Raw genomic sequence first — 16,176 nt, 5'->3', positions numbered from 1 at the left:
GCTATAAATGTGAATTTATTTGGAAAGGTGGATTTTGCAGATAATCAAATTCAGATGAGGTCATTAGGATGGGCCTTAATCCATTGTCACTGATGTTCTTACAAAAAGGGGGAATTTGGATACAGATGTGCACACAGGAAAAATGCCATGTGAACGAGGGCAGAGATTGGGGTGATGCATCTACAAGCCTTGGAGCCCCAAAGATGCCCAGCAAACTATCATAAATGAGGGGAGAGGCTGGGAACAAATCATCCCTCATATGCTTAGAGGGAACCATGTAATAAAACCAAATAATAAAAAGCAGAAGGCAAAGAAATACAGTTTAAACATGAAGAGAACACAAGCAAAAACTAAATCTGGTTCTTAGAAAAAATAATAAAATTGATAAATTTGTACTATGTGGTAGCAGTTGCATGAATGTATACATTTGTCAAAAGTCACCTGTTCATGCAAAAATAGTATATTTTATTGTATGCCAGTTGTACCTTGAGAAGTTGATTTAAAAACAAAAATATGTAAAAACACCTTTTCTTTCCATTTTTTCTCTTGTTATCTGACTTACTGATTTCAAAATAGTTTAGAAATTTTAGAAATTTTGTTAGTAGCTTTCAGTGTAATTATTCATATTGTAATATGCTTTATCAGTATCATTAGGATTTATAATAATTACTATAAAATTAAATACTGCTTAAAATACTCTTATGCTAAGGTGCTTATATCTCATATTTATATTAATTTACATTTAGTTATACAATTAAATATTATATCTAATAATTATAATACCCATTTTCTAGAATAGGAAACTAAGAGAAGTTAAGGAACTTTCCTAAATTCACAGAAACATAAATCATGACTCTAGAATTCAATTACATCACATCTTTTTGAACCTTTGCCTGGACTCAGAGCTTGGTCTGCCATAGAAAGGATTTGACTTAAAGGGCAGAGCATTTGGTAACTTGTACTAGTCTAAAGTGCCTTTAAAAGTGTGTCTTTCCCTTAGAGGAGGGTGCATGGGTGGAGCACTTGAGAACTGAACTGGGAGTGTCCCTTCGGAGGGACTAGGAGGGAAGGAGTGCTCTGAGGAGAGAATCTGTCTGTTGACAGTCTAGTCTGGGATTAATTGGCCCCATGGTTTTCTGTGATCCTGGATTAACTGAGCTAAGTAGCTCGCTGAGCAAATCCTTCAGGGTTGGGTGAAATGGTGGAATCCTTGTCCCTCCAAAGGCTGGGCTTTTGTGAACTTTTATGAGATCCCTATAAATACCTGACAGAGGAAGAAGAAATGTTTAATTCACATGCTTTGCCAGGGAATGTTTGGGTAATGAACTGGCTTTATAGATGTTTCTATTACAGAGTAGTGGGGATATTTCCTTTTTATTCTAGAAAGTTCTAAGAGTTTAATTCTGTGGCTAAATTCTATCGGTATTACAGACCCTCTTGAAGAGTTTAACTCAGGCCCCTTGTAGGAGGTGTTAGCTATCTGTGGCATACAGTCTCTCCTTATAGATTCCCCAGTAAGCACAGTGGAGCTATCTGAAGTACGATTTACATGTTGCAAACACACTGCACATAATTGCCTTCAAGGTAAATCAGATCTGAAAATGAAAATTATGAGTTTCCTATTGTATATCATCTCTTTTGTTAAAAGAAAAGAGGTAAGTTTTCAAGACTGACTGAATGATTTTCTTTTTCTTGCCTCCCATTTGGAACTAGGTTTTAGAGAATTTGCCATCATCCAGTTTTGTCTCCTAAGAAAACTGAAGCTCAAGGAATGAAAGTATTTCCTTCAGTGACGAGAACATTCGGATGTGTCAGGATTCTCCTGCTTTCACTGGCCTGTGCTTCATGCAGCAGCCTCCCAGGCCCAGTTCTAGTTGAGGGGTTAGTATAGTATCCTATGCTTGCAGACTTCTTCTTTGCAAAGCTAAAGGTCAGGAAAAGGTAGGGATGTATACTGATGATATGCAAACAATACTGATGAAGCCATGGTCTTATGATTCTATGATAGTGATTGTCCTGATACTAATGATCTAACATTAGCTCTGCAGGACCCACTGACACCCTGCATACAGCCAAAAGTTGCAGTCTCCTTCTGGGGCTGGAGTGAGGGCTAAGAAGAGAAACGGAGGAATGAGTGACAAAACTCTCCAGGGAAACCTTAGGCAACCTGCTCTTTACTTTAGCGCGGTTCTTTGCTCACCCTTGCGCTTCATCTCTGGCTTTTTCCCACAAAGATTTTCCCTTTGGGCTCTGATTCTTGCCCTCATTCTCTGACCTCTATATCCCCTCCTCATCACTATTCTTTTTCAACCATATTTATAAAATGCTGATTCTCACTAGATCCATCTTGAAGATTGTATCCATTTGATGGCTAAGACATCTACTGAGCAGGTCAGTAGTTTTCTTTTTCCCTTATTTATGGTTCCTTGGCCTTGTGTTTTATGCTGGCTCCACTGAGTGGCTGGAGTCTGATGCTTTGCGTGGTAGTGTGGGTGGAGTGTTGGAGAGAGAGCAGTTGCCATGGAGCGCAAAGGTTTGTGGTCCTGTTCTGGTCCTGCTTCCTCTTTTACTGCTCTCTGCTAAACCCTGACTTCCAGCTTAGTGCACAAATGGAACAACCTGAACTTGCCCTGTTGGATATTATGAAATCAAATGAACAAAAGATGGTACAGAAAAAATTAGAGGACTGTATGATTTGATGATAATCACACACGCACACACACACTTTAACAGTGGAACACCATTAACAAGAAAGTTATTTGGATGGAGAGATCTGCAAGGTTTTGCTGAGGAGATGGCATTGAACCTGGGCTCTCTGTACACAGATAGCAATGGAGATTGAAGGTCATGTCAGAGGAAGGTCATTTACTCACTAAGAAATAAGGAAAATTCAGAGAATGAGACAGTCAGTATATTCATGAGGGACAGCAAGTCTTCGGCGTGGCTGGAGCATGCATGAGCAGAAACACGGGAGGAACAGAGGTAAGCAAGACGATGGCACAGGCTTTGAAAGTCATGGTATTTCAGCTATTGCATTTGAAAACCATAGTAACTAGTTTATTATATTCATGACACATCATATTTTTTAAATGCCCACTTTTCCTTTTCAAAAGAAAGCAAGGAAGTAAAAAAGGGAAAGGATGGAAAGAGTGTGGAGAAGAGCGGTTATCTGAAATTGTGTCCTTTATTTCTTAGAAACATAGAGGGTCTACTTAAAGAATTCTAAGATTGGCCATTTGTAATGCTGATGTTTGTCAAACACCAGCCTGATTTTGTGGTATATATGAGCTAATAATTCTCACAATGAAAACCCACATAAACATCTCACTAAGTCTTATTTTTCTTCCACTAAATGGTGTGAAAACATTATTTAGAATTTAGAGAGTATTAAATATTGTGTGAAAGGAATTATTATGTTCTATATTTGGGAATCTAAAGTGATCCTGTTTTTAGGGTAGTGATAATGCTATGTACGATACTATATTATGATGGATACATGTCATTATACACTTACCCAAATTCATAGAATGCACACCACCAAGAGAAGACCCTGAAGTAAACTATGGACTTTGGGTGGTTCTGCTGTGTCATTGCAGGTTCATCAGTTACAACGTATCCACCACTCCGGTTCTGGATGTTGATGACACATTATGCATATGTGGGGCACAGGCTCTTCAGGAAATTTCTATACCTTTCTCTTTATTTTGCTGTGAACCAAAAATTGCTCTAAAAAGAGTTCAAGTGATCCTATTAAAGCTGAGGGGAAGTTTAATTTTGCAACCTCCTCCCACTTAGATATAATTCTCTGAGAAAGGAAGCAACAAGCCTGATGTCACTATTGAATTGTATTTGGGAGCCTGCAGGACCAGTCTATTTTGTTGGGGCCACGGTGAATCCACTTGTATGCTTTCCACTGTTTCTAAGTTCAGGGGATGCAAAGACACGTGTCTGCAGTGGAACTCTGACTTTTTGAAGGAGGTAAGCACTTCATTACAGATAAGCTCAAAGTCCATGTGGATTAAATTTAGAAAAAGAAAGATGACTAAATTTTGTTAAACAGCTCAGTGATTTTTGTTCTTAGGTGCTGAATAAATCTCAGTAAAATCTGCTCTCATGTTTTGAATGCTCCCAAATTTTACATTTCACCAATACAAATATATTCAAACTTTATAAATTGTTTTCAGTGGCCTTTGGCTAGCAGAAAAACTTAAATTTTCAAGTTTTCTACTACAAATTTAGAATCTGGCTAAGCTAGAGGTTTGTTATTGATCTTCTATTTGCTTGATAAAGCATTTGCCTCATAATCTCCATTAAAACTTTGATTTCTTTTCTTTCATCCCAAATGCTCATTACTTGTATTTTCATACCTGTGTATCCCAAACTTCTTCACACTAAAGGTCTGTTATTTCTCCTTTCCTCTCTTCATGGCTTATCAATCTTGGTAAAATGAAAAATGTTAAATGATATCTACTTTTATTCCCTAAACACAAAAGCTCTGGTCCAGTACAGTAAGTTTCTGAATAACAGATCTGGGAAAGGTTTTGACATCTGAAGATTTACAAAGATTCACAGGGAATTTAAAGGCAGTTGCAGGTAACAGGATGGTGTAGAAACAAGGAAATCAGATTCAGCTCACTGATTTTCCCAAGAAATCACTTCTCTTCTCTCTGCAGATTAATCCTTTGTCAACTGCATCTTACCTACAGCCACTAGCATGGCAATGAATAACAGCGTGACTGAATTCCTTCTGTTTGGGTTGATGCAGGATCCAAGAAAGCAGAAAGCAGTATTTGGGGTCTTTTTGATTCTCTACCTCATGACACTGTTGGGGAACTTTCTCATTGTAGTGACCATTAAAACAAGCAGCACCCTTGAGAACCCCATGTACTTCTTCCTATTCTATCTGTCTTTTGCTGATGCTTGCTTCTCTACAACCACTGCCCCAAGACTGATTGTGGATGCCCTTTCTGTGAAGAAGACCATTTCCTATAATGAGTGCATGACTCAGGTCTTTGCAGCCCATTTCTTTGGCTGTATGGAGATATTTGTTCTCATCCTCATGGCGTTTGATCGCTATGTAGCCATTTGTAAGCCCTTGCAATATACAGCCATTATGAGCCGGCAAGTCTGTGGTGTGTTGGTGATTCTGGCCTGGGTGGGATCTTGCATCCACTCTTCAGCACAGATTTTCTTGGCATTGAGATTGCCCTTCTGTGGCCCCAATGTGATCGACCACTATTTCTGTGACTTGCAGCCCTTGTTGAAACTTGCCTGCATGGACACTTATGTGATAAATTTGCTAGTTGTTACTAATAGTGGAGTCATATGCATGGTGAGTTTCATAATTCTGCTTATCTCTTATGTTGTCATTTTGTACTCTCTGAGGAACCATAGTGCAGAAGGAAGACGAAAAGCCCTTTCCACATGCACTTCCCACTTTATTGTGGTTGTCATATTTTTTGGTCCATGTATATTCATATACACACGCCCACCAACAACATTTCCAATAGACAAGATGGTTGCTGTGTTTTATACAATTGGGACACCCTTGCTCAACCCTCTGATTTATACACTGAGGAATGCAGAAGTGAAAAATGCCATGAGAAAGTTATGGTGTAGCAAAGTATGACTTGAGTTGATAAATGATACAGGGGGATTCTAATATGTACTTCCTTAACAGCTTAGTTTTGTCTCATGGACAGGAAGGACAAAAGATTCTTCTTAGGATATGTCAATTAAGAAATCTGTGGAGACACCTATATGCCTTATTCTGAGAGGATTGCATTAGAATATGATTACTTAAATCCCATAGCATAATGAATGGCCAATGATGACTCTTACTTGAATTCTGTCAACACCTGCCCATTTTCATATGATAAATTTAGCTTCATAAACAAGTTTTCCTTCAGAAATAAATGTACTGCCTAATGACAGAATGATTTTCCCTGTGTGTGTGTGCATGAGTGCACCAATTCTTTTTCTAGATTTTATTCTAGTGGTTATGAATGTGATTATAAGACCTAATCCATGTGGAACTGGATACTTACAGACAAAGGTTGCTGTCTTGACAACCTAAAAATTAGAGAAGATGCTCTGAGAAAGTGCTTCTCTTGTAAATACTAGCATTTCACTGGGTCAATGTGAGGTACCTACACTGATAGACTCCCAGGCTCCAATACAATCTGCAGGTATCAGCTGAAGACTTAAAGTGTCACTGGAAAATGTCTCAAAATTCTGTGAGTGGTGAATGAGGGAGGAGTGTTATATTCGGTCCTGACAGGCAATATCAGCTTGTCAGCTGCTCGTTGGGTCTTTCACATTGCTCTTCCCAAAGGAGAGGGAAGAGGCAGTAAGAGAGCTTGGCAGGAGGGATACACAGGAGAGAGGGTCAAGGATGAAAGGGAGGATAGAGAACATGCATGACGGAGAGAGAAGAAAGGGGAAGGAAAGTGGTAACTTTAACCAGGCTGGAGGGGAGAGGTGTTATCTCTTTTATATTTTGAGAATCATGTTGGAGTATATGAACAATTTTAGGAAAAGAAATGAGGTTTCAGGATATCCTTATGTCACCGAACTAGTGTGGCCTAGATTCCCTGGCTGTCATGGTTATTTGAGGACACATTTTTTCATTGTTGTTATTCCTAATAGTATCTCAAAATTCAAAATTTCTGGGACAACATTGGATTAAAAAGTCAGCCCTAGTGCTTCTCAATTTTGCTCTTTTCGTTTTATATGAGAATAATTCAAAATATATACTTTCATTTTTAAAGATAACCTAATCTTTATGTATAATATTTATCCCCAACCTTCACCACATAATCTCTTAATCAAGTACTATTATGCTATTTCAGTACCTGAGTTTATAGCTCCCATCAAATTAGCAACAAGAAGTATTGTGTAAAGTGATATAGGCTGTTGAAAAAAATACAACAAACTTTACAAGTATGTGAAGCATTTCTGTCAACTAAAGGCAAAATGTTTTCATGTCACACCGAAGACTCCCAATAATTCCTATTAGTAAGTAGTGGTAGAATAAATATTTAACTTCCAAAGAGGGCATATGTCAGAGCTCTCAGTACCATATTAACAAGTGGCAATTCACAGTGGAAATGAATACTCTCAAGTTTCCTAATTTTATGTCTTACAGTTACGCTTTTTACCTAATTTAATGTCTCTACAGTTTCTGAATCTGTTCCTGTGAAGATTATATTTAAGTGTAATTTGTTCTCAAGTATAGACACAATGAAATAAGACATAATAAATTTAAAGACATAATAAAAATAAAATTCTAATTTTTGTCTTTTTTTGCTCCTTGTGAGAAAATGTTTATCTGTGTCTGACTGAAAATTCAAGGATCGTCTTCTCATTATTAGACAATATAGAGTCCAGATTCCCTGAGATGTTCAACAAGGGCTCTATTAGAGAAGGTGGAACAATACTCAGGGACAGAAAGGTCTTACTTGACCTGGTAATTTAACAAGCTTACTATCTGTGGGCCTGGCAGATATTGAAAGCTTTTAATTTCCTTTTCTTCTGAGGACTTTTGTAGACTCACTAGTTCTAGTATCCCTGGTGTACAAAGAAAATATCTATTCCTTATGATCACTGCTGATTTTCTGTTTAGCCCTTAGGAAGCCAGGGATTACCTTCAAAAGTCTGTAGCCTTCCAAGTGACCCTCATGGGCTGGCCCCTGGAAGACCTGCCATATACCCCAACCTTCCTTCAGTCCACAGAAATATCCATACATCTCTACTCTGAGGAATACTATTAATGTAAGAACACTATTTTAATGCAGGCTGAGGTCAACCAGTGACCTTTGCCTGACTCTACCAGTTAGTCATCCAGTTTCTCTTCCTGCCTAGACTTTTCTTGTCTCAGTCCCTTGGGCCCTTCTATATGGAAGGTCACATGCTATGTTCTCAGAATAGCACTCTGACATCCCCATTGGCTATCTCTTCTTATATATCTAGTAAGAACTTCAATGATTGAGGTATTGAATCTGAGCTCCTTTACATAATATGGCTGCCAGTATGTATTTCTCTATCACCATTTTCCATAGCTTTCTGACTTACAATATGTATTTTATAAATCTTAAATTTCTTGAGACGAATGATAAGGACAGCTATCATTATTGAATCCTATCCTGTATCTGTTAGCTATTGCTATGCAGATAACTGCAACTTAATGTCATGAAAGATTTTTTTCTTTTATCTATACATCAGCTGGATTGTACTTCTATTCTCAGCTGAGCTCATTTATACACCTGGGGTCAGCTCCAGGCTGGGTAGGTGGCTCTATGATTTTGGCTGAGATCTTTCAAATGTTTTGGGTTCAGCTAACTCCAGTCTGATCTAATGTGATCTTGACTGGGACAGTGGTGCCCTCTTTCTGGTGACTTGTTTCCCAGCATGCTATCTGGGTTTGTTCCAATGGCGGAGGTTTATTAGAGAGCAGATGGGAGTGCACAAAGCCTCCTGAGGCCTAAGGTCAGGACTAGCATTGTTTATGTTTACCACATTCTATGAGCTAAGCGTGTAACAGGGACTGCCCAGAGTCAGACACAAAGTCACAAGAAAAATGGTGTCCATACATGGAGGCAAATAATTGTGTCTGCCGTGGAATAAATCTACTAGAGGTTTACTCTGGGCCTGATACTTTTCAAAGTATTTTGTATAGTTTATATATTTAATCCTTAGCAGTATACATAAAATAGTACTTCATGCTGTATGTTTTTGTTCATGCTGGACCCATTGCCTAGAATGCCCTGTACTTTGGCTAACTTGGAAACATCTTAGTCATCTTTTCAGACTCAGGTTCAATGTCATCTCATCCAAAAAGCTTTTTGTTGACCCAATGTCTCAGACAAAGGCCCTTTACCTACACTCCCTTCGTACTTAAAAATTCCTTTGTCCTTATATGCATATTACATTGGATTTAATTAATTTGTGTATCTCTTCCATTGATTTTACAAATTTCGTCCCCAGGAAATTGGCAGAGAGGAATTCATAAGCCTAAAGCCGGACTAGGTTTGGAACTAGGTTTAGCAAATGCTATCTTGAGAAGGTTACTTATCTCTTTGTATGTCGGGTGGCTCATGTGCAAAACAGGAGCACAGTAGTAGTAAATCTATAGATTTGTGGTAAACATTAAGTAAGGTAACATTTATAAAATACTTAGAAAAGTGCCTAGGATATGATAAGTGCACAATAGATTATCAGTCACTATTACAATTTTTATTTGCATCATTGTAATACAAATTGTCAATGATGTTTAAACAAACTGAAACTTTTAAAACTCTTTGAGAGACTATAAAAATGTTAAAGAGCAGGATCATCTTTATATAACAACCAAGGTGATGCTTTGAAAATATACTTAGAGGAATTAGTTGAAAGAGCTCAAACTTTGGAATGAGAAGGATATGTATTTGGCACTTCATGGACAAATTATACTAAAGACTAAGTAATTCACAGAAAATGTTTCATTTGCTCCACTGCATTTCCCAGCATCCTTCTTAATTATCTTAGAATTCATCTATCTGGCCTCTATAGATGTGATGCCGGGATTATTGTTCACAGAGTCAAAGAAAGAACTGTGCAAACACTCAAGGCAGGAGAGCAAGTGAGAGACTTTTATTTGGAGATAAAGCGAGAGGACAGACAGAGCTCCTGGCTCAGGCCAGGAGGGGACAAGAGAGTCCCTGGGTGGTGCATTGTCTAGGGGTTTTATAGGCGGTTGAGGGACAAAGGGCTAGGGATGTACATCTGCTAAGTGGTCCCAAAATGTTCCTCCCAGGGAGCATATCACTTAAGACTGCCTGCTTTGCTCGGAAGGTGGGCTGAGTTATTGTCTGTTAAAGAGTATGTTAAGAAAGTTACTTTTTAACTAATTGGGTTTTAAAATACAATTTTATTTTCAAAATGGAATCCTTCCTGTTTCTATTACATTGTTTTGGGCTTGCTTGCTACATTGCCCAGGTTGCAAATCATTTGTTTAGTGCTAGAGGAAGAAAAGCAGCACCTGGGTAAAGTCAGGAAAAGAAGCTGGGCCCCCCAGCAGACCAAAGCAAATCCCACAATGGATTATCTTGCTTTGTTTTTTCCAGAGGCCCTCACCCTACTCTGTCTACGCCCGTGGTCTCTGTCTCAGATGTTTGAGACATACCTTAGAATTTGAAGTCCAAGAAATGTGAGTGGAGGCTGTGTGTGCTGCATCGGGGCTGAGACAAGTTACAAGATGATGGTGTTTTGTTGGCCTGTCCCGGAGTAACTGTGTAAAGCAGAGGCCCAAATTGCAAGGAACATGTAAGGTGAATGAGAAATAGACGTTTTTCTCTTCTCCACTGTGTCTTGTGGCGTTTCACTCCACACATACACAACTTAGTATTCTTAGCCTTGAGCAACGGACTTGGCTTACACAGGACTTCAGGATTGTTGTTTTTCTCTGCGTAGCTCCTTCTGCTCCAGGACTCTGCTTCAGCCACCCTGAACTCTGATCTCTGTACCCTCACCTCAGAGAGAACTGGGATGCCATGCTAGTGTTCTCCCTTCCCCCGCCATGGTCCCGAACGTGCTCCAGTGGGAGCCTGCAGCTATGCTGGACTCACTTGATTTGTTTCCTTTCTTTAAGAGATCCCACTACTATATTCATTGCCTCTTGTCCAATATTGAAAACAACTGTTTCATATATTTTGTCCAGGCTTTAGTTTCTTACAGCTATAGGGAAGCCCAGTTACTCCATTACATCAAGACATTTTAAACACTGTGCTTTCTTAAAAAAATATGTATCAGGTCTGTTTTATATTATTAAAAATGATTATTAATTACATAAAATGAAAGCTGGTGCATTTTCCTTACTTAAAAAATGAAAACATTATAAGAGAATACTTCATCAACTTTAAACATCACTTTTACTAACACTGCCTTCTCTCCAGCAAGATTTAAAAAATATTTTTAGCTTATTCTGAATCATTTTCATCTTTGCTTTGAATGTATCCCATTCTATTGATTTTGTGAGATAGGTTCTAGCATTTCCTCAAATTGATAATCAGTTACCTTAATATGATTTATCTGCATATTTATTAAAATTTCAACCTCTTTACATACTAAATTACCAAATATAAATAGTTGAAATAAATTCTAGTAACATATTTGTCTATTCTGTGGACATAGCCTCTTTTAAAAATTTCTATAGCTTTATGGTGTGTGTGCTCTTGATCCTTCTTCCTCCCAGCCCCCACCAAAAAACTCTGACTATTCTCATATCTATATATATAACCATGTAGAGTTCAGAATCATTTTCTCAGTTTCTATAAGTCATCCAAAGATTTAGATTGGGTTTTCACTTGATTTGTCTATTAACTGGAGAAAATTAACAACTTTAACATATGGAATCTGAAACTAATGTAATACTGTATGTCAACTATATTCCAATAAAAATTTTTTAGTGGTGTCTTCTCATCATGAATTTTATAACTCATTTTAGCTGTATGTCTTCTCTGAAGATTGTTATTGTGAAGCAGAGTTATTTATAATTGTTTGTTGTACTTATACTTGAAAACATTATGCTGATTTCTGATTAAACTCTTTTAATAAACATTATGTCAGTTTATTTCCTTGGCTTTTCTAAATAGGTGAACATGCTTGTCAATAGTGAGTTATCTTGCTTTGTTTTCAGTTTTGATTAACTTTTTTCATTTTTACTGCCATTTCACTGGTTGGCACAGAGTTTCCAATGTAACAACAAAGGGCTGAATTCACCGGAAAATCTGCAAATATTTGGTCTCCAAATTCTTCTTTAGTGAGCTAAAAATAAAATGAAATTTTTAACTTAATGAAAGAGTGTGTTCCAGAAACCTAGAGATTTCGCTTTATTCAACTTTTTAAAAATCTTCCTGTCTCTATAGGCATATGAGGCTGAGAACTTGGCTTTAGGACCCTTTCTAAGATTTATAATAATAGCAGTTATAAAAGGTGGCCTTATTTTATCCTGAATTTAATAGATATATTTTACAATTTACTGTAGCATATTCTCTAGATTTCTAGACTATACTCTTTCATCAAGTTAAAGTTTTTATTTTACTTTTAGTTTGCTGTGCTTTAATTATTATTCAGACTAAATTTAATCAAATCTCATTTTGGCATCTGGGAAATGGCCTTTTTTAAAAAAATGTAATTTTATTAACAGAAAATCCTGACAACAGAAACCAGTAAATCACAGGTAATTAAGAAGGAAAAGTATATTAAAAATTTCCAGGCCTTACCTGCTAAAATGTATTCAACAAGAAATAGAGGCACCGTACTATATGTGAACTAATTTTAATCATCTATAAAAAAAGATGTGAACAAACTGGCACACAAACTGGGGATCATCAGTCATAGGATGGCATAGTTACAAAAGCCCCCATCAACACAATGAGAAACATAAAACTGAAGCTGGCATCGCACTGTTTCTTTGATTGACCTTCACCAAGTTATAAATGTCACATATTACACAAATGGTAAGTCAGGGATCTTACTCCAAGCTCTTTCCAGTATTTGCATTATATGATCATAATAAAATTATTGTAAGACCATCCCAAGTTTTATTGAAAGACTCAAGTAATCACACTATTATGCATTTTTTTCTTCTGTACTGACACATGGAAAAAAATAAAGAAATGTTAACAGTATTTTACTCTGATATATTTAAAAATGGTATTGTGAAGTTTCTTCTACAATAGAAAAAGGACAAATAGAAGCTCACTACAAAAGCTTTTCACAGCATGTTGTCCAAATCCTCTACAGCACAAAAGTTAGAGTCTGTATGTGTTCCTAAAGAATTCTTGACGGGGTTATTTTTAAAAGGCAGAAGCAACATTCATGCTCTTGGGACTTCAGGGAGGGCTAGATGTCTCAGCACTATGTGATCTGACCCCTGTGTACATTTATGACCTTGCTTCTCCTCACTCTTTACCCGGATCACTATGTTCCATCCACTCTGGTCTTTCATAGCTCCGTGAAGACACCATGGTAGTTCCTGCATTAGAGTTCCCTCTCTGGAGTCTTCATCCTATTAGTCCTCATGTGGATGCTTCCACCTGATCATTTTTGTCAATAACTGGTGCACATCATTATTAAACACATTGATTAATATTCATCATCACTTTTGCTACAGAATTCAAAGCCATCTGAAATGGTGTCTGCTAATAAAATCCCTCTCTAACTACTCAATATCGAATACCCTCCATAAAATAATTGCAGCCCTCTAATTCCATGAACTCCATTCTAATGATCATATTCTACCTTTTTGTTTGTCCGTTTGTATATTTTTAATTACTTATTGATTGTCACCTTTCTTCCCCCTAAACATCTGAATTTAGCTATTTGGAAAAAAAAAGGTCTTGTATTCCAGTCAACAGGTATTTTTTGAAAACCTAATAGGTGTCAAGCATAAATTTTAAAAAAGGCCTTCCCTCACAGATGTCCAGTCTAGAGAGAGAGAAAAGGAAAGTAACTAAAGTCAAGTGATAATTATGCAAAAATAATTATACTTTTGATCACTGTTTCTAAGAAAATAAGTTGTTGACACAGAGAATAATGGTAGGAGCAGAGTCATGAGGGCATGCTCTCCGAGGTAAAGACACTTAAGCTCTTACAGCAAGACTCTAAACTAGCGGGAAACAGCCACCTGAAGAGGATGAGTGCTTGTTTTCAGATGGAAAAGCATAATCACTGAGGTGAGAAAAGGCTTGCCTCACTCTAAGGGCAGAAGAAAAGGCCCAACATGGCTGCTGCCTAGTGAGGGAAGAAGTGAGGTGTGCAGGAGGTGGTTGGAGAATTAGAGGCAGTGGAACGAGCAATCAGGGAATTCTAAGACAAGGCAAGGTGTTCCTGAAGGCAAGGAGGAGCCAAGGGGCAGTAGAAAGGAGTGAATTATTATATCCTTAAACTGTGAATGCTCTAAATCATAAACCAGACTTACACTTTTAAGAAATCCCTCTGGCTGCCAGTGGAGAATGGGGTTTTATTTCTTACACGTTTCTGAAGGATGCTTCTTATTGGAAATGCATGATGTTCTTAGCATGACAGCCATTTGCAAACAGAAGTCCCTTGTTTCATCTACGGTTTCCTCATGGCATTTTTCACCTCTGCATTCCTCAAGGTGTAGATCAAGGGATTTCACATGGGGTGATGATGGAATCACACAACCATCACCTTGTCTATGGGGGAGGTGGCCACAGGCCATATGTTCAGAAAAATGCATGGCACAAAGAACAGGATGACCACAGTAAGGTGGGAGCTACAGGAGAAGAGGTCTTTGCACCACCCCTCAGGCCTGCAAGACTTCAGGGAGCAGAGGATGGCCACGTAGGAGGCAATGAGGATGAGGAAGATGGTCACACACCTCACTCCACTGTTGAGACCAAGAGGTCCAGGGTGTGGGTGTACATGCAGGCCAGTTTCAACAATGGAAGGAAATCACACATAAAGTGATCAATGACATTGGGGCTACAGAGGGTATTTGATACATGAAAAGAAGATGTACCGCTGCATTCATAAATGCTCCCACCCAGGCCCCCCATAGCAGCCAGTAGTTCCCCGGGGTCTCATGGTGGTCCTGTAGTGCAGCAGCTTACAGATGGCCACGTAGTGGTCACAGGCCATGACAATGAGGAGGAGGATCCCCACGTTGACAAAGAAAAGCTCTGTGAGGAGCTGAGTCATGCAGCCTTCAGGGGAGCTGGTGTTGCTCTCAGAAAGGGAGTCCACAATTGCCGAGGGAGGGGTGACAGAAGAGTAGGGGCATCCACGAGGGACAGGACGTAAGGAGAAAATACACTGGTGATCTCAGACTCCGACATGTGATCATGGCTTCCACAATGACTAGGTTTCCCAAAACTGTGGACATATACATGGTTCAAAACACAGCAGAGAATGTTTTCCAAAGCTCAGTATTCTTCATAATGCCCAGAAGATTAAATTCAGTTAGATTGTCTGGATTCTCCATTTACTGTAGGATAATGTAGCACATCACTCCAAGCTGGAAAATCTACAAAAGAATATTATTTTTCCAGTTTTATTGAGCAATAATCGATATACATCACTGTGTAAGTCTAAGGCATACAGCACGAAGCTTTGATTTATGCATATTGGGATGTAATGACCATAGTAGGTCCAGCCAAGATCCACCATCTCATACTGATATAATAAAAAGAAAGAATAAAACAAAGAAGAGAAAAGATCTCCTTGTAATGAGAACTCACAGGATTTATTCTCTTAACAACATTCCTATATATTGTATAGCAGTGTTAGCAATAATGATGGTGCTGTACATTACATCAGTGGTACTTATTTATCTTACAACTGGAAATTTGTACCTTTTGACCACCTTCATCCAATTTCCCTCCCCCCCCCTCTGCTTCTGGTAACCAGAAATCTGATCTCTTTTTCTCTTTCTCTATGAGTTTTGGGTTTTTTAAATTTGGTTTTTAGATTTTTACATAGATTTCACACATAAGATCATTAATTAGTAACTGCTGAGTGTGCTGGACATATTTTTTTGCATTTTGTCTCACAAGCTCTTGACCTGTTTTTTCTCCAACCTTTGGTACAGCAACCGGCTGCTAACAATATAATCTGACAACAGCTGAATCCTACTGATCCCCACAGTCTCTCAGGTACTGTATCTCTTGCTTTCTGTCCTGACCCCTGCTTCTTGAGACATTTAGAAGACTTGTCTCATCATGCTGGTGCTTACACACACCTGGAAATATGAAAGAATGTTCATACCTTAAGGAAACCCTAGATCATTAGAAAATAGGAGCCGGTGGATAAATGACGACCAGTTCAACACAATCTTAGATCAACCTTCTTTCCTTCCTGGTTTCACTTCCCCCATTTTCTTCTGCCACTCTGTTTTCCAAAATATACTACCTACATACAAGCACTTCCCTCAGCCTCTGCTTTTAGTGAACCTCAAGTGAGGCAGTTGACCTTCACTTATCATTAGGCACACCCAGGAACTAAGAACTTGGAACCTTTCATATAAATTCTCATTCATTTATTTCATATATTTATTGAGCTCCTGGAATGTGCAAGTTGAAAAGTCTCCAAGACAGGTCATATCCCAAGGACTCTCCTCTTATTAAGAATTATAATCTTTCCATCTACATTTCTTCCTCTCAAATTGGATGATTA

The 16,176-nt window shown here is 38.2% G+C and overlaps 1 protein-coding gene and 1 pseudogene across 2 annotated transcripts; one reads left to right on the top strand and one right to left on the bottom strand.

Moving 5' to 3' along the window:
• The first annotated feature begins 2,951 nt into the window (after positions 1-2,951).
• Positions 2,952-5,629, top strand: LOC118915937 (olfactory receptor 4C11-like). 2 transcript variants are annotated; one of them, XM_036892347.2, is made up of 2 exons: positions 2,952-2,986; positions 4,732-5,629. In XM_036892347.2, exons 1-2 carry the CDS (start codon positions 2,952-2,954, stop codon positions 5,627-5,629), a joined length of 933 nt encoding a protein of 310 aa, XP_036748242.2. The 2 variants fall into 2 exon arrangements, with proteins under 2 accessions (XP_036748242.2, XP_036748243.2); XM_036892348.2 differs by lacking the exon at positions 2,952-2,986 and having other exon boundaries at positions 4,715-5,629.
• An 8,468-nt stretch (positions 5,630-14,097) lies between these two features.
• Positions 14,098-14,986, bottom strand: LOC118915930 (olfactory receptor 4C6-like; annotated as a pseudogene).
• Between the last annotated feature and the right edge of the window lie 1,190 nt (positions 14,987-16,176).

This window comes from Manis pentadactyla, chromosome 13 (genome assembly GCF_030020395.1).
Source record: "Manis pentadactyla isolate mManPen7 chromosome 13, mManPen7.hap1, whole genome shotgun sequence".
NCBI classification, from domain to species: domain Eukaryota; kingdom Metazoa; phylum Chordata; class Mammalia; order Pholidota; family Manidae; genus Manis; species Manis pentadactyla.
The sequence above is the reverse complement of the archived record's forward strand: the minus strand, read 5'-3'. Positions and strand labels throughout refer to the sequence as shown.